This window comes from Puma concolor, chromosome B1, assembly GCF_028749965.1.
Source record: "Puma concolor isolate L17-30 chromosome B1, mPumCon1.1.hap2, whole genome shotgun sequence".
NCBI classification, from domain to species: Eukaryota; Metazoa; Chordata; class Mammalia; order Carnivora; family Felidae; genus Puma; species Puma concolor.
The window spans coordinates 15,124,597-15,149,069 of NC_141670.1; the positions used below are offsets into that span (position 1 = coordinate 15,124,597).

General features: G+C 43.9%; 1 protein-coding gene across 6 annotated transcripts in view; it reads left to right on the plus strand.

The window, feature by feature from the left end:
• STOX2 (storkhead box 2) overlaps positions 1-14,949 on the plus strand; it is a 227,623-nt gene extending 212,674 nt beyond the window's left edge. For 5 of the 6 annotated variants that reach the window (XM_086703164.1, XM_086703167.1, XM_025933114.2 and 2 more), the window contains 2 exons: positions 409-2,674; positions 8,432-14,949. In XM_086703164.1, coding sequence (XP_086559290.1) covers positions 409-2,674; positions 8,432-8,627 — 2,462 coding nt within the window. In that variant the 3' untranslated portion in view covers positions 8,628-14,949. Of the gene's footprint in view, positions 1-408; positions 2,675-2,848; positions 2,898-8,431 lie in introns of all 6 variants that reach the window. The other variant, XM_086703165.1, reaches the window with a different exon arrangement.
• Positions 14,950-24,473: the final 9,524 nt, after the last annotated feature.

The following is a 24,473-nucleotide window of genomic DNA, read 5'->3' on the forward strand; positions in this document are numbered from 1 at the left end:
GATGATACGTTGAAGCTTGGCAAAATTCATACGATTTTGTCTTAGTTTGGGCTGCTGTAAAAAATTCCCATAGACTGGTGGCTTAAGCACCAAACATTTATTTCTCACGATCCTGGAATCTGGGAGTTCTGAGATCAAGGCACCTGCAGATTTGGTGTCTGGTGAGGGCCCTCTTCCTGGCGTGAAACCGGCCATATCCTCGCATGGCAGAGGGAGGGGGGGTGGCTTGTCTCTTCCTCTTCTTACGAGGGCACATCTCGAGGGCCCCATCCTTGCACCAGAGATTAGGATTTGCACATGTGAGTGTTTGGGGGGATACAAACGTTCAGTCCATAGCAGATCCTGAAAAATTGGGAACCAACGACAAGTTCCCTCTACATTCTCATGAGTGTGTTCCTTTGGTTTTAGGTGTTCCCACCCCAAGCCAAGAGATTCTACGGCACACGCTCAACACACTGGTGCGGGAGAGGAAGATCTACCCAACTCCGGATGGCTATTTCATCGTGACCCCGCAGACTTACTTCATTACTCCTTCTCTCATAAGAACTAACAGTAAATGGTACCATTTGGATGAGAGGATACCTGACAGGTCTCAGTGTACCTCTCCGCAACCCGGAACCATAACGCCCTCTGCCTCAGGCTGCGTCAGGGAAAGAACATTGCCCAGAAACCACTGCGACTCTTGCCACTGCTGCCGAGAAGACGTGCATAGCATGCACGCCTCGACTCTGCAGAGGAAACCTGCCAAGGACTGCAAAGACCCCTATTGCCCTCCTTCACTCTGCCAGGTGCCACCCACTGACAAGAGCAAAAGTACTGTCAACTTTTCGTATAAGACAGAAACTCTCTCAAAACCGAAAGATAGTGAAAAGCAGTCCAAAAAATTTGGGCTCAAGTTATTCCGGCTAAGTTTTAAAAAAGATAAGACCAAACAGCTAGCCAATTTTTCTGCCCAGTTTCCTCCCGAGGAGTGGCCCCTGCGAGATGAAGACACGCCAACCACTATCCCTAGGGAGGTGGAAATGGAAATCATTAGGCGTATTAACCCGGACTTGACCGTGGAAAATGTCATGAGACACACTGCACTGATGAAGAAACTTGAAGAAGAGAAAGCACATCGGAGTAAAGCTGGGTCCTCTGCCCATCACAGTGGAAGAAGTAAAAAGAGTAGGACTCATCGAAAGTCCCACGGGAAGTCTCGGTCCCACAGCAAGACACGAGTGTCTAAAGGAGACCCTTCAGACGGTTCTCATCTGGATATCCCAGGTGACAGAGAGTATGACTTTTGTGATCCTCTTACCAGGGCACCCAGGGAGGGCTGCTTCATCATTGAACACAAAGGAGATAACTTCATCATGCATAGTAACACGAACGTGATTGAGTCTCATTTCCCCATGACACCAGAATGGGATGTGTCTGGGGAATTGGCCAAAAGGAGAACTGAGATGCCTTTTCCTGAACCTTCCAGGGGAAGCTCCCACTCAAAAGTGCACCGAAGCCACAGCCATACCCAGGACCGAAGGTCCAGGAATGAGAGATCCAACAAAGCCAAGGAGAGATCCAGATCGATGGATAACTCAAAGGGCCCTCTGGGTGCTTCTTCTCTAGGGACCCCTGAAGACCTGGCTGAAGGCTGTAGCCAAGATGACCAAACCCCCAGCCAGTCCTACATTGACGACAGTACGTTAAGGCCCGCACAAGCAATTGGCCATCAAAGGGCTCATGTGTCATCCACGAGCTATAAAGAGGTGTGTATTCCAGAAATAGTCAGTGGCAGCAAGGAGCCTTCCAGTGCTTGTAGCCTCTTGGAGCCAGGAAAACCACCTGAGAGTTTGCCATCCTATGGGGAACTCAACTCTTGTCCAACAAAAACAGCTACAGATGACTATTTCCAGTGCAACACCTCCAGTGAGACGGTCCTCACGGCACCATCACCTCTGGGAAAGAATAAAGAGGATCATGACACTCTGACTCTGGCGGAAGGGGTGAAAAAGCTGCCTCTGTCTGATAGGCAGGCCCCACATTCTTCCAGGGAGCCTGTGGGGCACAAGGAGGAGTCACCAAAAGGGCCAGGTGGGGGCCCAGCTGTTTCGGGCGCAGTGGCAGAAGGGATCGCCAATGGACGCCTCGTCCAGCACCACAGCGCCGAGCCCAGCAGCCTGGACAAGAGGAAAGAGATATTCAGCAAAGACACACTGTTCAAACCTCTTCACAGCACCTTGTCTGTAAACAGCTATCACAAATCGAGCCTGTCCCTCCTCAAATCTCTCCCGAAGACACCTGCCGACACACTGCCAGGCCGATGCGAGAAACTGGAGCCGTCCCTGGGGACCTCGGTGGCACCAGCCATTCCTGGTTCCCAGCGTCAGCAGGAGTCTGGGGGGAACCAGGAAGCCTCTTTTGACTATTACAATGTCTCTGATGACGACGACTCTGAGGAAGGGGCAAACAAAAACACAGAGGAGGAAAAAAACAGAGATGATGTAGGCACCATGCAGTGGCTCCTTGAGAGGGAGAAGGAAAGAGACTTACAGAGGAAATTTGAGAAGAACCTCACCCTCCTTGCCCCAAAAGAAACCGACAGCAGCAGCAACCAGAGAGCCACGCATTCGGCACGCCTCGACAGCATGGACAGCAGCAGCATCACTGTGGACAGTGGATTCAACTCCCCACGGTAGGGAGAGGCATCTCTGCACACGGGCACACACACACATACACCTACCAGGGCCTGGGGCTTTATGCAAATAACTTGAAACGTTTTTTGATTTCACAGTTTTAATTCTGTGAATGCGGGTTAAGGGTTGTGTGAGCTGTATTGTTAACAACCTGTTTCTGACTTCTTTTTCAGGAATTGAAACAAATGTTTCTGCAGCTGTAGAGATCACCAATCTGGACTGGTGGGTTGGCTCCCTCCCTCAAACTTGCATCAGGCCAATCTAACTAGGACCAACATTTTCCAGTATTTTTCTTCTATGCGTATATTGCCCCCATGCTGGTAAAAGAAGTTTGTGGTTTTTTTTTTTTTTTTTTAGGTCCTCAAAAATAATAACTTTTTGGGTAGAATGAGTGGTCAGTAGTCAGTTGGGGGTTGGGTATAAATTAATTGACTCAAAGACAGGGGTCCCTCTAGTGGGAACGACAGATCTCAACCCCTTGGGGCATCCAGATGCTTGCTGCCACTGCAGTCCTGACTGTGCGCCCCCTTTCCCCGCTTTGCTCATACATTTCAGATCCACAGAGAAATGGAATCTTGTGTCTCTCACAGGAAGATGAGGGGCCCTTGCTCCATTAGATCAAAACGTGTGCCCACACTTTTATGTCTCCTCCTACAGAATTGACACAACCCATTTAGGCACTCTGATTATAGCTGGTAATTCAGCAAAGGGTTAACAGCAGAGAGCATGTAATGCCTGACTGGCACGTCGAGAGCACTAAAGTGGTTCAGGGGATAAGAAAGCCAAAGAGCGTCTGTGCAACTTCCTTTTTTTTCTCCTTAACTCTTCCTTCTCCTCAAAGGGCAACTGGGGACCCAATTCTTCTAAATTCTACTCCAGATTGGTGACTCTGAGATGCAGAAATACTACTGAGAGGTTGACATTTCTCATGAGTTGTGATTCCCAAGATTCTACAATATATTTTAGAATTTTAACAAGTACCCAGATACGATTATATGCTTCATATATTATTTTAATTATTAAGAATTAAATGTAGTTCTGTTATGATTTCACTTTACTCTGGATAATTTGGGGACGGAGCATTCCCAAATCCAAATTGGGAATCGTTAATCTGTCTGTCCCATATTAGACTTTTATTATTCCTTAAAGGGCCAGTTCTTGATTATGATGATGATGATGATTTTTGCCATGTAACCTTTTTTTCCAAGTTAACACGTGTGTGGAAGTCTAATGTCTAAACAAACCACAGAGACGGTGCTCTGACGGAAGAGGGTGTGAGGCCAGGAGCCCCACATCTCCTCTGCCTGTCCCTCCAGGAGCCCTAACTGACCTCAGGGGGCCATGGCACTCAGTGTGAAAACCACTGGTCTACCTATTAATGACTTTTCTAAAATACGACTGCTGCTAAATATTTTTTAAGTCCCAAATCAAATCAAATGTGTATATCCTTTTCTTTCTATTTCTGTCTTCTGCTCTTTTTTTTCCTCTTGAGTTTCTAATAGTGGGTGCAGGAGAGGCACATTGAAGGTTTGTAGTTGATGGTAGATGTTCAAGACCATTGCTTATGGAAAGTGTGGTTTATTTTGCCTGTACCTTATGTTCGACTGTTTCTTAACCATATAGACACTACCTGACCAATGCTTTGAACACCAGCTTTCAACCTTGCACAGTGCCCGCTTGGCCCCTGCACCTTCACAGAGGGAAGGCTGTGGTGCTCTAGAGATCATTGCTAAGAAGATATTGAGAATAGCTTAATGGGTTCTAACTCAAAACTCTCCCACTACATAATAGTGAAAGGAAGGTTTTTGGCTTGGGGGCAGATAAACACATATATTCACGAAATCGTTGAACCAGTCTTGCCATAGAATGTATTGTTTTATCTCTAAATTTGAAATGCAGAATATAGAACTTATGAATGGGATTATTTCTTGACATAGGCTTTATTTTCATTTCTTTAATAACATACTTAAGGTTAAATGCTTTGTCCTGGTAGGAGGTAAGATCTCTCTGAGGAGACAGCCTTCTCACATTTAGGGATGTGTCTGTCCACTACTATGAGGGAGATTTTCTCTACTGGAATATGCAGACCGCCCATAAATTTCCCGCGGCTAGATAATCTACAGAGCAATTCCTAATTTTGCCCCTTTCGTATTTAATATCCTTTGGTTAGAAGTTATGTCAAAACTTACTTACTATACCTGTTTTTAAACTGTATTTTCTGTACACCTCAATTGATTACGTTGTTTTCTGATGCATGAGGAAGGTCTGTGAAGGAGAATGGTTGAGTTATAGGGAGTTTTATTCTATGGCATGAGGAGTATTTTAGCCACAGAGCATTATCAGACTGATACCTCTCCACTGCCGTGAGATACAGAAGTCTTAAGTGGGCCATTTATTCGAATCTTCCAGTACTTAATTCACTGAGCAACTAAGATCCAACAACAATAACAAAACAAAACAAAACAAAAGACCAAGCAAGGTGATGTCCACACTCCCAGCTTTCAGTGCTGGCTCACAAGTCATGTTCAGCCACATTTCCAGAATTCTTTAGTCCCTTTCATTGGGGACTAAAGGGTTTTGAAAAGGGGGGATTGGGGAGGGAAGGTAGAAGCTTCAACTGTGCTGGGAGATCTAATATTGAACATGAAAAATCTTGACCTCAGAGGCCTGCTATTCCAAATCTGAGGCCAAAAACTGCTTGAAAACACAGTGTGAAAATCAGAGGTAGCACAGCTTCCCGGGAGGTGTCTGCTTTGTGTACCGCGGGAGCACGTGCCTGTCGGAGCGCCAGGCCAGTGGAGGCACGCTCAGCCAGGGCACTGAGCAACCAGCGTCTTGGTTCACCTCTTCTGCTTATCAAATCCTGAAATCTTATTTTGAAGGTTGCACTCCACTATAGCTTTCTTTTTCAAGAAAGTAAGAACTTTTAAGTGTGAGGAATATTTTTACTGTTAACGCTCTACCTCCGTCAGCTTTTTCAGGATCATGCCCAGAACCCTCATTATGAATGCCGCTCACCCTACTCATTATTACGGCAATAATGAAATATATCCTTTGGGGAAACTGGAGTACTATATACATTTATCACTATTAATGACTCAGGCCAAACGTGGCCAGAGGCATCTCAGAGCACCTACAGCTCCCAACTTAGATGATCTCTTGCAGTGATGTGTGTTTATGGTGTCTGGCATGCCTTAAAAGCTGGTTGAAAATGTTTAAGCTGGTTGAAGGTCCTTTGGACTTTAAAGTGCATTTTGCCCTAGGAAAGATGTCATTTAGTCACGTATGGATTCTGAAACCAACTCATCGGAGCTACTTAATTCATTAGATGCCAGATGTACAACCGAAATAATATGTATCTAGCTTTTTAATGTACAGGTTCCTTGATGCGTATTTCTTCACAATCACCCTGTGAGTAGGTGAATCCCGTAACTCTCCCCATTTTAGAGATGAGGAGATCAAATACTATAGAAGGTTGCTGTCACGATTTAAGAATGAAACTGAAGGAACAGGGCAGGAAATCTTTGGGGTTCTCCATGTTGATTGCCCTTTTTCCTTCCTCCGCCTCACCCCGTGCCTCAGCTGTGGTGCTAGCAAGCCACGGATGACTTTTCTTAGGGAAGGTGTAAGGCAGGTAAGTAGGTGAGTCTAGCACCTTCCATCCCTTTAGTGCTGATGTTTTGGGGTATTCTTTAGGTATGCTCAGATCTACTGTGAGCACAATGAAAGAACTTGATTTACTTCTGTGAACATATTAACCTTCTGGGCGTGCACTTTGCAGTCAAGAAAAGTCCAGTTGTCTTTGTGGTGGTCAGTGAACAAACTTCCTTTTAAACAGTTACCTGTTTACCTGGCTCCCAGATGAGAAGCAAACTCAAGGCCACAAGGGGTTAGGATGAAATAGTCCATTCTCTAGGAACTACTGCCAAAGTACAGGCAGGCCCTGCCTTCCCAAAGTTTGCGTTCACAGCCCTCGGCTTTGACGAGAGACCCTACTCATTAATGGCTTTCTTCCTTTGAAAGCAAAAATCTTCAGATTTCTTTCAGATTGCAGAAACAGGTACTAACTTGGGCCTTTCGTAAAAGTGAAGAAGCGTCATTGCAAACATTAGGAAAGCGGGTGTATCTACTTTTTAACCATTTCGGCCTCTGGAAGGTTTCATGGGAACATCCTACTGTCAGATGGTGGGAAAGCCTGCGTAGGGTTCAGACAGCATTGCTATCCGTTCCGATGGGAATGAAAGAGCGGTGGTGAGGCTGTCCACTTCAGTAGTTTGACCTGTTGACTGGTTCCATCAGGCTTACATCAGGGATGGGGGCCGACTTTCAGAGAATATTTTCTAAACTTTGAATCTGTCTGGTAGGGTGGATGGATATTTTGAGCGTCCTGGTGGTGTCTTCAATCTCTTTGTAAACTAAGCTTCTTATTACCATTTTGAGGACTTTGAACCTGGAACCTGTTCAGTTCCTACCAATCAGGCCAAGTAATTTTTTTTTTTTTTTTGGTGTTTATTTATTCTTGAGACAGAGACAGAGCATGAACAGGGGAGGGGCCGAGAGAGAGGGAGACACAGAATCCGAAGCAGGCTCCAGGCTCCGAGCTGTCAGCACATAGCCTGACGCGGGGCTCGAACCCACAAACCGTGAGATCATGACCTGAGCCGAAGTCGGATGCTCAACTGACTGAGCCACCCAGGCGCCCCTAAGTAATCTTATTTCTAATGCTATTGCCCTACACATTTAAAAGGCTAATGTTCTGAATCTCTTGGAACAATAAAACAAACTCACAGGTTTCTGACTTAGAAAAACTGAAAGAGAGGGGCGCCTGGGTGGCTCAGTCAGTTGAACGTCCGACTTCAGCTCAGGTCATGATCTCACGGCTCATGAGTTTGAGTCCCGCGTCGAGCTCTGTGCTGACAGCTCAGAGCCTGGAGCCTGCTTTGGATTCTGTGTCTCCCTCTCTTTCTGCCCCTAACCCACTCACATTCTGTCTCTGTCTCTCTCAAAAATAAATAAACATTAAAAAAAAAAAAAAAAAGAAAAACTGAAAGAGAAATAGAAATGCTAAAGCCTTTAAATTACCTCTACTCTGAAAAATAAAATATTTCTACCAAAGCAGGGGGAGGGCATGTAAGCTTCACAAATTAATGGGGAAATTTTAAGAGTCCTTTTCTGAAAATATAATGTATTTCCACAAAAGTGTTAAGATTGGAAACAGAGGTACCAAGTGCTTTAAGAAGAATTTTATTCCCATCAGTGTGGCACATTAGCTAATGGCATGCTTGAAGTCCAACCAGAGTCAAAATCTGCTAATCGGGAATGAAAACAGCATCATTAGGGGCAAAACTGAGTTTGTTCAAGAGCACTTTTCTCAATGAATTTCCAGCCTGAAATGAAATCACTACGTATGTGTATTTAAGAGGATTCTTTTCTCAGATGAATGTGTGATAGCCATCCATCACATCAAATTTGGAAGTGGTTTCCTTGAACGGGAAGGGAAGGGGAAAACATTGAAGATGCGTTTAGCTGGGTGGAAAGCTGTCATTCAGGGTGCCGTTTACTAGAACACGTGTGTGAAAGCTTCTGGAGCCCACGCTGAAAGAGCGTATGTGACTAATCAGCGTGAGATGGGGCATATGTGACATCATGAGCCGACAGGAAATCCATTAACTACATCATTTGCTCTTCCTCTGGGGCTCAAGAGGTAATTATTTATGTGTAAAACAAAACAAAACAAACCCTTTTTACTCTTTTAGCACTCGGGAGAGCCTGGCTTCCAACACGTCAAGCATTGTTGAAAGTAACCGTCGTCAGAACGTTACCTTGAGCCCGGTGCACGGTGGGGCTGGTCCGGCTTTCAGCTTCCGAGCAAGTACGGACCCCGCGACGAACGAAGCTGAGAAATTACAGAAACCTTCCAACTGCTTGCAGGCTTCTGTTACCAGTGTGTGACTGTCGTTCTGCCTCAGATCTCCTGGCTCCTCCGACACAGCCAAGTTTACGACACTGGGACTGATGTTTACATCTTGGGAAAGACGAGCATCTCGACCGCAGTTTTTGTGTTTACTTAAACTGTGCCGCTGAGTAGGCTAGGGCAAAAAACAAAAATCTTTATTTCGGAGTATTGCTTTTCACATGTATGGCTCTGTAGCAACCGAATAGCAGTAGTAGGGGTGATATGTATACTTTTGCTTCACTACTTGTAACTGAGCACACATAGGAAAGTCTAGACACTGTAAGTGTGATATGCATTCCAATGTCATGAAGTTGCCAATTCCATTTTTAAATGCCACAGATGCGTGTTGCTCCCAGTCTGTGGTCAGAGGGTGCCACGGAACTGATCCTTGACACTTCCAAAAACAAAAACAAAAAAAACAAAAACAAAAAAAGCTTAAGCCACCACAAAACGTCAAATGCGAGGGTCCGCCTTGAGGGAGATCAAGGTCAGACTGACCAGAAGGGACCCCAGCCCCTTGTGTGTGAATTGTTCATGCACCAGTCATTTCTCACTGTGAGTTTTCGTGACATGATTTTGCAGGAGCCCGTGGAAGTGTGTCAGAAGGGGTCGTGATCGAAATTCTGGGAGTGTCTGTTTTCAGGATTTTGTTTTTAAGTGTAACAGATGCTTGTCTGAGTTTTTAACCTTCCATAATCACAAACAGGAATATAGGCCTTTGATTCTGAAGTGGACGAAGGAAGGGGATCCCCAGCCTGGCTGGGGCACAGCACTGAGTGATGGAAGAGGGAAATGTGGACTCTTAACTGGTGTTAATCAAATATTTAAGGAAGATAATTTCCTCCTTGTGATACTTATGATGATCCTATCTTACTATAATAGATAACGATAATTAGTTTGTTTAAAAGCAAAATGTTCTTTGTGATACAAATGAAGAGTATGGCCTGGGGATGTTATTCTTTCTAATGGAAGGACATTAATCTATTTTATGTAGTTTTAAATAGAATGCCTAAATTAGGCTATGGGAGATCATTTTTAGTGGTTATAGGAAAGAGCAAATTTAGGGAGAGTTGAACTTCAGGCCTTTTATTCCTGGAAAGATATCTATAGAGAAAACTTTAAAAAGTAATTTTTGATTAGAACTATACATGTGCCCATGTACTTACCAACAGGATGTGCTCATTCTGCAAGTATGGTATAATCCGAACTTGTACTCCCCCCAAAAATCTATCAGAATGACAATTATGCATACATGAACTATGCCAGAGTGATGTTTACAGATACTTTGTAACCAATTTCAGGAGGCGTTTTTAGGCGGATGTATAGTTATTGGCCCAACTTATTTCAGAATGGTTTGTTAACGTTTTGCTTTGGTTTACAACGTCATGTTGAATATGGAGAAGACTCTAAGCAGCAAAGGAATACAAATAACCGGGCTTCCACTTTACAGAGAAGAGACACTTCCAAGTTCCCCCATTTTATTAAGAACCACGGTAGATACTGAACAGGTATTTGCAGAAGGGTTACATATGACACAAGTAAAGTCTGGCAAAACGTTTTAGTTTAGTGGCACGTGATGTTTGGAGCCACAGACCGTAAAATACATACCCAAAAATAAATCTAAAGTCTTTCCGCCTCGGACTTCAGTAATTGGCATAAAAATGTGTGACACATTTCTGCTTCAGTATTAGGTTCGATCCCTAGGGATCTGTTTAAGGAACGCAGTCCTACACATAGTTGGACTGATTCTTGAAACATATGGATACTCCCTCATGCGTTTTCAGATATTTGCAAGTTGCATTGAGTCAAACTGGACTCATCAAGCTTAGATTCCTTTTTTTTATGCCTATAGTGAAACGTCAGCACGTTTCTTGGTAAGCCCCTATGCCACTAAAATGCTTAGGTCAGTTGGCTTTGAGTCTCATGCCTTATTTCTTCCAAGGCATGCCCTGATTGCCCAGAAATGAACTATTTGTCTCATGGCTTAAATATGTCCGGAAGGAATGATAATGTATCTAATAGACTATACACAGAGTCTATTTCCTTGGGGAGGTGTATACCATACGGATACTAAATTCTTCTGTCTAAATTCGTTTTGGGTTTTTTTTTCCCCCCAAAAAACCTGCTCTCAAGCGCTGAATCATACCATCAGTTCATAAATAACGTAACCATTGAAACAATACATCAGCCTCTAGTTGATCCTCTGAAAATGGCCATTATGATAATCAAATGCTGTGTGGACAGGAAAGGAAAGCATTACCCTTTAAGAGAAGCTTTAAAATATGACTTTATCAATAGTTCACAAGAAATAGGTTTACAGAAGATGTTATTCAAATAAAACGTGTATACCATTAGCCTGATGCTACGGGGTACATGATTTTAAAAACAACCAGAAACTCCCTTAGACCTGGAGCCATTAGTGTAGAAAAGATGGGCTTTAAAGACCGTCCGATGGAAGCAGACATTCCGTGTGGAAATATCCCCGTCTGAATCTAAGCAGGATTCTTGGATGGGGGAGGAGTGAGGCGGCGGGAAGCATGTTACGGATGTGACCCGAGATGGTCAACGGCGAGCTTCTCAGTGACCAAACGCTCGGCCCGCGCCAACGTTGCCAGCACCCGTTTCCTCCCCTGCGCTGATAGCGTTGTGTTACATGGCTGCTTATCCAGTCTTCGCTTAGAGTTTCTTAGCTGGAAGGTTTACAAAACTGAATCTGGTTGAATCTCTGCGTAGCGTTCAACTTTCAAGGGTCAACCCATCTGTCGGCATTTTGCACACGTATGTATTATTATGATACAGCATATTACTTTATGGTAATTTTTATTTTTACATAGAACTACCTCCATAAATTTGATGAAGCGGCAGCAGTGTGTTCAAGTGTATTGTTCAGAAAAGCAAAGTTGAAAACTTTCGTAAACATTCGGCCATGGCGTTCTGTGTGTGTGTCAGTGGCTGCCCGTGTGGGCTCGTGACTTTTTCATGGCCGTGGTTTTGTTTTACGGCATTATTTCGCTTTCAGATGTAAACCTGTCTCTCCTCTCTATCCCACAAAAGCACACTCGATTTTGTTACGAACGAAACGAAGTTGAAATTTCTTGTCTTTCCACCCCACCCCACCCACCCCATTCCTGCCAAGAGTTCTCTCTGGCAAAGAGCCGATTGGTACACATAATTTAGCCAGCTCTCTACTCCTGAAAGAATCCGATTTGAATTCTAGGTTTTCAGTAGAAGTCACACCAGATATGTGGACCGTGCCGGCTTTGAAGTACTTTGGGCCTCGCTGCTTTCACGCACACGCTACCATATCGAGCCCAAACTTCATTTTAATTAAAAGAGCAGTGCTGTGTACTCACCACGTGTGCTAAATAATTTGTATTCCATTTTCTATATTTTGCACATCTCAGGGGACCTTAATGAGCATATGAAAAGGGGGGGGTGCCATCAAATAGAGAAAACTAACAGAAGAGCTGAATGGGGACCAAGCAGGATAAAAATACCAAATTACTGCTTCTCTGATGTTGTGAAGCTCAAGTTCAGGAAGCATAAGTTGAAAGTTAAGCTGAAGTAACGATGATCTGAACACCAGCTGTTCCCAAGTCTCCCTTTCTTAGAGCCCAGCCAGTGGTTCGAAGATGTAAATTTAAATTATATCGCAATCGCCATGGGGAAGAAAAAACCCCGTTTGATGAAGAGAAAAGCATTGTGTGTTTTTTGTTTTGTTTCTTTTTTTAGGTTGGCACAGCTCTGTAAAACCCTACCCAGGATGAACCACATATTGCCACCAAGTGTACTTGAAAATAAAGTTTTTAACTTAAATTATAGGCATCTTGCTCACTATACAATAGTGAACCTATTTTGAAAAGTCTCACCATTTATAACATGGGCAGCATTTGGAGCTTGATTAAAAGCCAACAACAAACTATCATGACTTTGCCCGTTCATTTTGGGATCTCAAAGTGCTTCCAAAGCATTCAGATTGACAATTAACAAAGCAGGTCCTGTTTGTAACACCCATACTTGAAATGGACAAACAGAAGGAGTGACTTAAGATTACCCAGAAACTCAGTGGCAGCTACCAGTGACCTATTTTCTAACTGATAGACCATCATGAGAAATCACTAAATACAATGCTGTTTTTTCTGATGTGTGCTAATAAAGTCAAAGGAAACAAATACAACCGTACACTTTTGTCCATTTTCATTCAAAAAGTTCAGGGTGTTTGGAATTTTACAAAATCCACCCAATGCCATTGCGGTCAGAGGCAGATCCCAGACATACACCCTAGTTTACAGTTTCCTCTTGGGCTTCTTTAATTCCTGTGCTAAAATACCATCTTTCAGGAACATGTGCTCCTGGCAGTGGAAGGTGCTGAAACAGAAATCGTAATTTAGAACTTTATCAAGTACTCTTCACAGAGCTACTTTTAGCACAACAGAAATCCAGTACAACGTATTGAGTCCTACCTGTAAGAATCTGGATTTCCGAGGGAGCTGATCTAGTTCTAAGTGTTTTCTCGAACTAGGAGATATCAGATCCTTGCTGGGGACCTTCTCCATTGCCACGGGCCAGGCACAGAACCAGCCGGAAGCATGCTGTCAGGCAACAGCAGACCCCAAGCAGAAGCGATCCCGTCTTTTCCTGTCCCTCCCCGCCCTCCTCCCCCACCCCACCCAGTACTGCTCTGCCCATTCTCTTCTTTCTCTTCTGTTCTCGAGACATGCTTCTGCACGTGTTTAGGCTCAGGGAAGCCAGGACACAGGAAGGACGAATGCAAAAGCAAGGAAACCACTGTTTTGCTTTGGGTTAATAAAATACGGGCAGGAAGGAGATTACGATCAGTCTGATCTTTGCCAAGTAAGATAAAACAATCAGCTGTCACTCCGTCATTCTCCCAGAAGGTTCTACAGTATTAAGGATACATCTAATATTTTCCCATAGATTTTTATTTAAGAGACATTTCATAAATTATATATACGAAGACTTTCATGATTAAATTTCCCAGTGTGTTGAAAATAGGCATTGGCATGTCCCTGATTGAGTTAATCTCTGCGTCTTTTTTAGCAGCATCCCAGAGAGAGAGTCCCCCAGTGATTGCTCCTCCAACACATAATCCTGTGTTTTCACAGTTGTTCTATGACTTACAGTTGCTGATCTGCAAGGTAGAGAATTCTACGAGGCTCATGGGGGACTAAACTTTCTTATGATTGTATATTATCAGTTATAGGGCTTTAATTGCTCATTGTTGGCTGCAGATGTGAACACACATACGCACACACGCACACACACCCTGCCAACGAGGGAAGGGGGAGTTTCACGAGTGAGGCAGCAGTGACCCTGGAAGCAAACGTTAAGGCTAGAGGCTTGGCCTGTCCACGTACAGTGCCTACACCTCCCTGTCCAAAGGCTGACCTTGGCACCCCGTTCCTTGCTCCCACCAAAAAGAGGTACCAAATCTGAGATCTGAGAACTCCTCCAGTGTCAGTCCTCTGCAGTTACGGAAAATTCATGAAGTCCACGCTCAGCAGCTTCTTGCCTGCCTTTCCTCAGAGGTCCTGCCTCCCTGCCTCCTTCCCGGTCCCCCTCCTAGATACCGATACACCGCCACAGTTTCCACAACGGAAGCGCAAAACAGCGTGTGGTACTGTGCACACGTGATGGGTTAGGACTAGAGCTGCCCTAGGGTCACCTTCATGTAAGTATTGACAGCTACAAATTAAGGTCCTTAGAGTAGTTGACATAGACACTACTTTCTAGAAGAGAATTAAATTTCAACATTAAGTTTAAAGGGATCATAATTCTGCAGGTATCTTTCTCTGAGTGACTGAATGTGACTATTGCATTAGGGTAAATGAATTAAGAAGTGCAAGTGGGATTTACTGTATGTTAGAAAGGAGTTTTGCAGCCAAGACTGCCTTGAATAAAATGTGTTTGCACTGAAAAAAAAAAAAAAACTTTAAATTACTTGGTCTCTGGTTGCTGTAAAGGTCATCCAAGATGGATGTTCTGTTTATATTGTATAGTATTTCATATGAAATAATTACAGTTCATGAAATGTCTTCCCTAATGTTACTGATTTATGACAGCACATTTGTAACATGGTTTTTATCGTGCCGGTGTGCCATATTGTAAATGATGATTGACTTGTCATGCTTAGTATAATAACTTAAAAGGAAAAAAAAGCACAGGGATTTTTGTAAGTCTATATTTGAAAGTCCCTCCATATGGTAATATTGTGTTCATGTTGTTTATGTAGTGTTGTGTGAAATATCCATTTTGGATTGTGTTACTTTTTAAGATATTAAATAACATTTGGTTATATGTCTAAGTGGATTTTTTTTGGTACTTGAGCAAAAATACTTTAGGTGAGACCAATTTATTGCTCTCCTCAATTAACAGGAGTTCGTAGCAAAATTTTTATTGCACAGTCTTAGGGATTAGAGCTTTTGAATGAAAACAACTGAACACAGAAATATCTAATCAGAATCTTTTTCCAGGAATGTTGAAAAAGACACATTTTTGGCCAGCTATTCAAATTTAAGAGTTAGGCTTAGAGACACAAAGGATTACGTCTTCTGTGAAATCAGAAAGCGGTGGGGTTGGTTTGTTTTGTCGGCCCTCAAATCACAACTTCTGTCCCCAAATAAACGTGATCCCCTCCCCCATGAGCACCCAGCGTCTATTCACATATTCCTGGAAGGCGCTTGTACAAGTTTGCAACTCCTCCAGAATCTACCACTCTTTTGGCTGTCCACAGTGGTAAATCTTTGTCCTTGGAGAAAGGACTCCCTTTCTTCAAACCAAAAGTAATCCTCCCTCAAGCAAACGATGAAGTTCGGCAACAGCAGTGTTAGTCAAAAACAATCGGAAGCTATAACGTTGAGCCTGATTTTCTTGTAAAGGCAATTACCCAAAGCAGACCTCCGATGACAGAGTCATTTGGGTAAGTGTGGGGAACCCAAGGTGACCACTTTGAAGAACAGGTCCTATTTTAGTTTGCATATAGTTTGAACTGTCTCCATTCGGACACCCCCTTCTTCAAGCACGAAGTTAGCATGAGCTTACAATACCGGAACAATAAAGGTGATGGCGTGTTCCCTTCAGAGCGAGCCAGTGAACCAGACACATGGGAGGAAATGTGACTTCAGAAGATGGAAGGCAGGATTCTGACTCCTTTGAGAGAATGGTCACAGTTCATAAAAATCTTTTCTTTCCAAAGGAAATGGTATGGCTTTAACTTATTTTTAAGGGTTTAGAGTGGTGGGATTTTTTTTTTTTCCCTCCATAAAGAAAAGCCAAGCAGGGTACTCAATACGTGCCTCCTGCCCTGTTACAGCTGTGAAATCGAGAGCCACTGAATCATAAAAAGAAGGTATTCACCTGACTTTAATAATTTATTTAACTGTGAAATCATATCCCTACTGTGGGGATACTTGGATTTCATGATATTCCCCCTGTTTGGGCCCAGTGGCTCCAGACTTCTCCTGTAAAGCAAATAGTTAATCATGTAACACATGGAATAAGTGTGTGTGATGAATATTTAGAGGCCACATAGCACCAGACAGCAATTCCAAGAAAAATCAAGGCACCTGCACTCCAGATAGGCTGAGCGGGCTTTTCTGGTGAACCTTGTCAAAAGAATGGCATTAGAAGTGCAATGTCAAGAGCAAGAGGCAGATACAATGCATTAGATAAGAGAGGTCAGGTCAGAGATGCTAATGTGGAATTACAAGGAAAGAACAGTAACTGCTGAGGTTCAATGAAGAGCAAATTCTTCCCTCCTCAGATCCAGGACTTTGGGGCTGGTGTCTGTGGCTCACGGGGAGTGAAGGCTGGACTTCAAACCAGCCTTGGCCTATCCAGGTGACCCTTTGGATGGTTTCTTAGGCAGCCCCCAATTCCACCCAGCACGTTCCTCCGAGGTCATCTTCTTCCATGTCTCCCTGTTTCTCTTCTTTTGTTGTGAAGCTCCGTGCATTGTTTTTCTTTCCTGTTTCCTTGGGTTTATTTTCCTTTGTTACTCTTTTCTCTATGTTTAACCAAGAGTTTTTGTTTGTTTGCTTGTTTGTAGTTAGGCTTTCTTGTCTAATGTTTGGACTCCTTCCTGGTCTCAATTATTTATATGAAAGTATATAATTATTTTTATATTTTGGAATTTTGCTATATATTAATTATATATATTTACATAGTATCTACTAAATATACTATAGATACAAGATGTATGCATTATAGTATATAATATATAATGTTACATACATAATCTGCATGTAGTGACAATTGATAACTAGTATTTTAAATTTCGTATTTATATTGCCCTACCTTCCTTGGATCCACAGGCCTCTGTCATCCCTCAACCTCACTTCCACGCACCTTTGCACTAAAAGCTTTTGGTTCTCCAACACTTGGATAGAAATCTGCCACCAGCTGATTCATCAAAGGTCTGCTAAATCACTGGCAACTTCCAGAGATGAGAGATAGATGATCGATAGATAGATAGATAGATAATGCATTAGACCAAAGATCTCTGTATTGTTATAGTCTATAAATGGCAATGAAAAAAAAAAGATGTCATGCAAGAGGATATAGTTTGACTTCTGTGTGACTCCCTTTTAATGATGTGTGTTGAGAATTTATTATCTTGGGAAATTATCTTTGAACATTTTTATAGCTATGCTTCAAGCCAGCACCTGCCATTCTTTACTATACCCTATATTGGGGAGGGTGGAACCCCCCTGAAAATCACTTTCTTTAAAATTAATAATAGGTCGGGGCACCTGGGTGGCTCAGTCGGTTGGGCGTCCGACTTCGGCTCAGGTCATGATCTCCCAGTTGGTGGGTTCTAGCCCCGCATCGGGCTCTGTGCTGACAGCTCAGAGCCTGGAGCCTGCTTCGGGTTCTGTTTCTCCTCCTCTGTCTGCCCTTCCCATGCTCATGCTCTGTCTTACTCTGTCTCAATAATAAATAATAAATAAATATAAAAAAAATTAATAATAGGTCAGTGGTTTCTAGTATGGAAAACCTCAGTCTCCGTTATCTTCCATCAAGGTAACATACCCACTCGCCATCCAGCTAGATTGTGAAGGTATCAGTGGTCTCTCCTGCCCAGTGTGGCTTCCTGTTGTCTGTTACTGTTGACAAGACATGCGACAGGTTAACAAATATTAAACGGATTGGAGATGACAGGGTTTTGTGTTTTTTTCCTTTTTCCCTTCCTATGTTATTTGATAGCAGTTTGTAAGACTTCTGTGTTGAATGTCAAGAGATCAGTATTCAGATGCAGAAGGTACTGGGATTCCCAGGGATAGAGCGATGGCCTTGGAAACAGAAGATTCCATTTCTACAGTTAGTGTCCTCCCATGTCTCCTTCAGTCTTTAAAAGGGACCAAATTGGGTGGAGTAGGGGCTACCAGCTGGCCTCATAAGTCAGGCAAATGGGTATGATAGACATTATCTTTTACAATTGACTTTTGCTCTAGCCAATTAATTGGGAGATCTACTAATGCTTTCACTTCCCTAAAGATTTCAGCAGCCAGAATATTTCGTAAAGAGCCTATTGAGAGCAAAACACTTCCACTGCGTTTTTAACGCAAACATTTTAGAACAGTTTTAGAATTACAGAATTACTATGACAGTGATACAAAGAGTTCCTGTGTACCCTGTACCCAGGGTCCCGTACCATTAAATCTTACATTATATGGTACAGTGCTTGCAATTAACGAACCGATACTGATGTTATTGTTAACTAAAGCAGTACTTGATTCAGATTCCCTCAGTTTGTCCCTACAGTCATTTTTCTGCTCCAGGAGCCCAACCAGGATACCACATTACATGTAGTCACTGTGTGTCTTTGGTCTCCTCTGGTCTGAGTTTCTGAGACTTCCTCTGTTTTTGATGACCTGGACAGTTGTGAAGGGTGTGGATCAGGAATTTTGCACAAGGTCCCTCACTTCGGGTATGTCCTCTGCTTTTCTCACGGTCAGGATGGAGTTGTGTGTGATTGGGATGAGGGGGTCACAGAGGGAAAGTGCCAGTCTCCTCATACTGGATCAAGAATAAAGACCATCAATGTGACTTATCACTGTTGACGTTAACATCGATCACCTCGCTCGAGGTGATGTTCATCAGGTGTCTGCAATGCGAAGTTATTCTTTTCAGCTTCCACACTGTGCTCTTGGGAAGAAAGTCAGTATACTCAGCTCACACTTAAGGAACAAGGACTTAAATACTCCATCTCTGAGGGCAGAGTATCTAAATAGATTGCCTGGGACTCTTCCGTACAGATTTGTCTCTTCTTCCCCAATTTACTTCTTCAGTCATCTATTGCCATCGGTATGGATGCATGGATATTTACTTTATACTTTGGGCTACACCCCATTACTACTTTATGTTATTACTCAAATGTGTCCACCATATGCTACTGATTGCTGTTTCGGTGGGCTCATTTGACATACCCCCATTATTGCAGTTGATCGTTTACTTGGTTTCCTAACTTTCTAACCTTCTGGCACTTCCTAACTTTCTGGCACTGTAAGGCTCTAGGCTTATTCTGTATGTACCGCCCCAGACTTGGAATCAGCCACCTCTCCGGGGAGTCCTGGTTTCTTTTACTGGATGGTATTAGAAACCAAGATCTAGTAGTAGGCATTCCCACTGCTGCGGGGGAACCATTATTTCCAGGACCTCTCAGCTGACAGAGCAAGGAGATATAAGTGTGTGTGCTAACCTGTGTATATGGGTGTCTAGAAATATTTCCATCTGCAACCATCTGTATCTCTGGTTAAGCTAAATGTGGGTTCCTACTGATGTATCCAACTCTAATCCGTTACTAGCTGGATCACTGTAGCCTCCTGCTTATCTGTAACCCCCTACTCCAGCAGTGAGAAACCTTGCTCCCAACACCTTATTTACTCAATTGTTCAACTGCAGCATACACGGAGAGCACTTCATCTACTGAATTTTACAAAACTGATTAGGTAATTGTGGATGATGAACATGGAAGTAAAAAAAAAAAAAAAGGTGGAAAGTTCTCTCCACTTATCCTAGGTAAGTGGCTTACTTAATGTGACAGTACAGGGATGATCACAAACTTACCGGTCTTATTTGGTCCGATGGGACTGTTATACAAATTTTAAGGTGCAGGGGGGAAGAAGCCAATACTAATAATATTTAATGTGTATTTCTGCTCGTGTCACATGGTCAGTACTTGGAGGGAAAGTGGTGTGCTGGCTCAGTGGTGGCAGGCCACGTGTTTGTAGGCCCCTGCTTCCTTCTCCCCATTTCCGGTCTCTGTATATCTAAATCGTAACCACATCTCAAGGTGCAGATCAAATACCTTCTCTCTCACAAGGGCTCCTCTGAACACCCCTTTCCACTCCCAGGCCCTGACAAAATATGGTTTCTTTCTCTTCCTTACAGTACGACATTCATCATTCCCAACCGTGTGTTCTCAATTTTTGTCTTAACGTCAGGACCTCAGACTCCTGCCCACGACCATGACCTCAGCTGAACAATTTATGCCGCTTTTATGCTACCTCCTCTGGTCATTTTTGTCCTCAGTGGCCCTTAAGAGCTCTGAGAGCTTCAGCAGGCTTGGCTGTGACAGCAGTGGGCTCCACGTGACACGCCCAGCGGGATTTCAGAAACGTTGAGCACTTTGCTCCCGCCTGCCTCGAACCTAGGCAGCCTTCTGGAAACGTGCTCGCTGGCTGTGGTGCTCAGCCTGTGTGCCTTCTCTCTCACAAAAGAAAACCAGCAAGTAAGGTGTGGCTTTGGAAATGTCAAAAAGCTGTGAAGAGATGAAAAGCCGAGTGGACGGCTTTTGTCCCTTCTGGTGATCGAATACGCTGTGGGAGCCCGCCCCTCCGGTCCAGGGCTGTGACCCCAGGGCTGTGGTGATCCTACTTGGTGCCTGCAAAGACGGGAGAGGGGTTACGAGAGGTAGTCAAGAGCCACTGGATCTGCGGGGCAGAGGAAGCCACTGGTGTGTGTGAAAGGACAGACCTTGCTCCGTGAGCATGTAGTCTGCTCGTGTCTCCGTGGCTCTAAGGCTGTGTTTCTGCACAAAGCGGTGGGAGAATTTATGACCATCGTCCACAATATGTTTCCTTTTAGCCGTATCTTCAATCTAAAGACAGCTATTGTTTATGCAAACTTTCCGTAGAAGTCTAATGAAAAATTTATTTCCTCTGTCTTGATTTTGAGTTTTTTCCTGATCTTAGCCACGTTTTTCTTTCTGTTTCTTATCATTTCTTCCCCTGATCTCCTGCTCCTTCCCTTTCTGCCATCTGTGAGATTTTGACCACAGATAATTTTTCATTTTAATGTGCTCATTTCTCTCCCCTTTCCCCCTCACACGCTTTTAAAACAAGTCCTTGGTTTTGCTTTCTTGATAACCTTTTCCTTATCTTCCCACAACGGTGTCCCTAGCTATGGCTAACTCATTTAGTAGCTGTACCGTGGGTAGTTTAAAAGCTTGACCAGGGAGTTCTACTAACAAACTACTTGCTATTACTTCCAGATACTCAGGTTAGCTGGAAAAAAAAAAAAAAAAAAAAAGTCTTGTCCTGGCTTGACATAACACTAAAAGTCTCCCAAGCTCTAGTGTACCTGCAGTGTTGGGGATGGTGTCTGCAGCAGAAGTGTTTGCAATGTTTTCCTCTGGGCGCCAGGGTTCAGAAACCAGGACTGGAGCCCTGTCCTGGGGTGTGGTTTGGGTCAGGGTGAACCGAATGACCACAAAGTCAAGTTCTCACTAGGAGACATGGTGTTGCGTAGTATCTTCCAGATCCACGCTTGAAGGTCTTGCCTCTAGGAATATACACTCTTCAGTTCTCTGTATGTTCCAGTTTTCCTTCAATAAGCACAAATTATTTGAAGGTCAGAACAATGTTTAAGAATATAGTAAAGGGCAGGCCTCATCTGTGTTAATACTTCCTTCCTGGCCACCTCACCTTGGGCGGGTGCTAAACTGCAGATTTCTCTTTATAAGAAGGCTTGTTAATTTTTCAAGCTGCAGCTTGATGTGCTTCTTGCTTTCCAGAGCAAAAGTGTTCTCCTGGTCTCACTAAAGTGCAATCCAAAATTTCTCCATTACAAGGTAGAGTTAAGAGGGGAAAAAACTAGGATTAGAGGTAAGGGTTGTTTGGGTACCGAGTAGAAGCCATACTGAAGGGGAGACAAAGGAACCCTGTGTAGCCATTATAAGCTGGCGGCTCGGTTTGCTCTCCTTACTCGTTACTTTAGAACTTAAACGTTCTTCCCAAATGATTTGTCACAATGAACTCATTCTTCCTCAGAACCTAAGTGGGAATCTTCAGATCGTTCTTACTGTGCCTGGAAATCCAGTGACTGTCAATGTGTGTAGTGCTTGATTAAGCTGTAACATAATTTGTAGGAAATCTATGTAAGTCATAGACTTTAAAAAATATTACCCCCCACCGAAGGCTGTCCATTAAAGGGGATGCATTTTCAAATTTAGGTCCCATTGTTGTAGACTATTTTTGTTTTGTTGTTATAGACTGGGTTTTGCAAAGCTAGCTGAATGAATGAAGTTTAAATTTAGTAGTGCCCTGAATACTGCTTCTCTAAATTCAGAAATTAGTAACACACCGTTTGAGGAAGGAACCTAACTCAGAAGAAAGGTTAAACACAAATATACCTGCATGTACTGTAATATCATTTGAATGTCAATTTTGATACAGCAGGTATTTCAAGCAGCAAATGTTCATTGCTTTCATCTTGGCGGCACGGCATCCCAGGGGGTTCTAGAAGCACAAAGTGAAAGACATGATCGCCGTCTTCTAGGGGGTTCAGAACCCAAGGTCACCCTTACACCTGGAAAAGCAGCAATGCAACCAGGTTGCACGATGTTCGCAATAGCATGGGAGAGCGTACCCACCCGGAGCAGCTCCGGGTCCCAGAACCACCCCTCCTGCTCACCAGCTGTGGGGTTCGGCAGCCGGCTTCACTCATCTGACCTCTGAGGTCCAGCATTATGGTCTGCTAGAAAAATGGGGACAGATTCTGCCTTCTCCCCTCGCAATGGAGTCTGTGAGGATTACGATTCCATGAGACCCGCGCAAACCACACACAGTGGACAAGGTACAAACCCAGTGCCGTGTTATCGTGCAGGTTCAGAGGAGACTGCGCCCTGCTGTTGTACTATTCTGGCAGACGGGTTCTTTTTTTTGTTTTCAAGTTTGTTTATTTTGGGAGAGAGAGAGAGAGAGGGAAAGAGAGAGAGAGGGAGAGAGCACAAGCAGGGGTAGGGTAGAGAGAAAGGGAGAGAAGGAGAATCCCAAGCAGGTTCGAGGAGCCCAATGTGGGGCTCGAACCCATGAACCATGAGATCATGACCCAAGCCAAAGTCAAAAGATGGATGCCTAACCAACTGAGCCACCCAGGTAACCCTGGCAGACGGATTCTTACAATCAGGATTTAAGCTGGACCTTTAATGAATGTAAAGACAGAGTGGCCTGAAGAGTATTCCAGGCATGTTAAGAGCAGGAGTGGCAAAGATACATTTGCAAGACAGTATATGTAATTCATCTGCCTTTAGACTGCATGTTTATTATCATAAATGCTATGAGTGTATGTGGGGGAAGGGGAACTAACATTACATATAAGTTTTCAAACATGATTTGGCTACAGAACATTAAAGCCCATCACGGGAAGGTGCCACAGTGGATGTTTGTCATGTGCTATTCTTTATGCCCGTGTCTACAGATGGGGCCACCACATAGCTTTGCTTCCAATTATGGTCTCAAGTCTACCTTTGCACAGGAAGCCCTGTCTTGGCCCCTCCGGTCATGTGAACACTCTTGCGTTCTTTGCTTTTCTTCCCTTTCCCATGTACACACTGTGTGCCCCCAGCTGGATTATAATGGCCCTGAAGTTGGGAAGGTCTTTTGATCATGCCGCCTCCCAGAGCCTGGCAGGATGGCGTGTCTGTGCCGGTGCAATGGTGTGATGCCAAAAGACCATTCCTCCTCCTCAGTGCCGACGTGGTCACTGCTTCTGACGGTCAAACCCACTTGAAGATCTATTGGTAGGTTTCACAGTATCATTCACAAATAATACACTTGCACTCGGGTAGAGAAAAAGTCAAATGTATTTTTAAGACTTCTGAAGAACCCGTCATTTTGTGCTGAGTTACCATTATCCTAGTCCTTAATGTAAAGATGCCATGATCTTTTGTTTGATGTGAAATGGTTCAATACCAAATTCTGTTCTGAACCCAGAATACAAGTCTGTTGCTCCCCTACTTCAATCCTTCCGTTGGTCAAAATTAGTTGAATCAGATCCAACTCTTTCCTAGGGCTTGTGAGGTGCCTCCTGACCTGGTCCCCACCTTTCCCTCCCATTCCCACCTGCCAGTGTCCCAGCCAGAACCTTTCGTTGGGCTCCTTGCGGCCTCCAGATCATTTCTAAGCCTCTCCTGCCCCCACCGCCCCATCATGGCACCCGCTCACTACTCAATCTTCAGGTTTCACTGATCTGGACTGCAAGAAGCTTGCCTGCCTTGCAGACCCTGGCACTCTTCTACGGGTCCCCCTGGCTCCGACACTTCCTTCTCAGGGTCAGGGGTTATTTCTTGTCCCTGGGTAGGTTTCCCTGTGATGGAGACTCTGAGATGAAGATCTGTATTGGAGGGAATGCCCTTGGGCTCAGGCCCCATGAGAAAAGAAGGGAGAGAAACGAGCTGGCCAACGAGAGGTTGGGCTGGGTCAATTCTCTTCAGCTGAAGTCCACCAGGAACATACCTGAAGTTCCACAGATCGGGTCCATCACTCACTGCAGAGAGCGAGACGCACACCGTGGGGAACCACGGGCCCCTCAGTACGAGT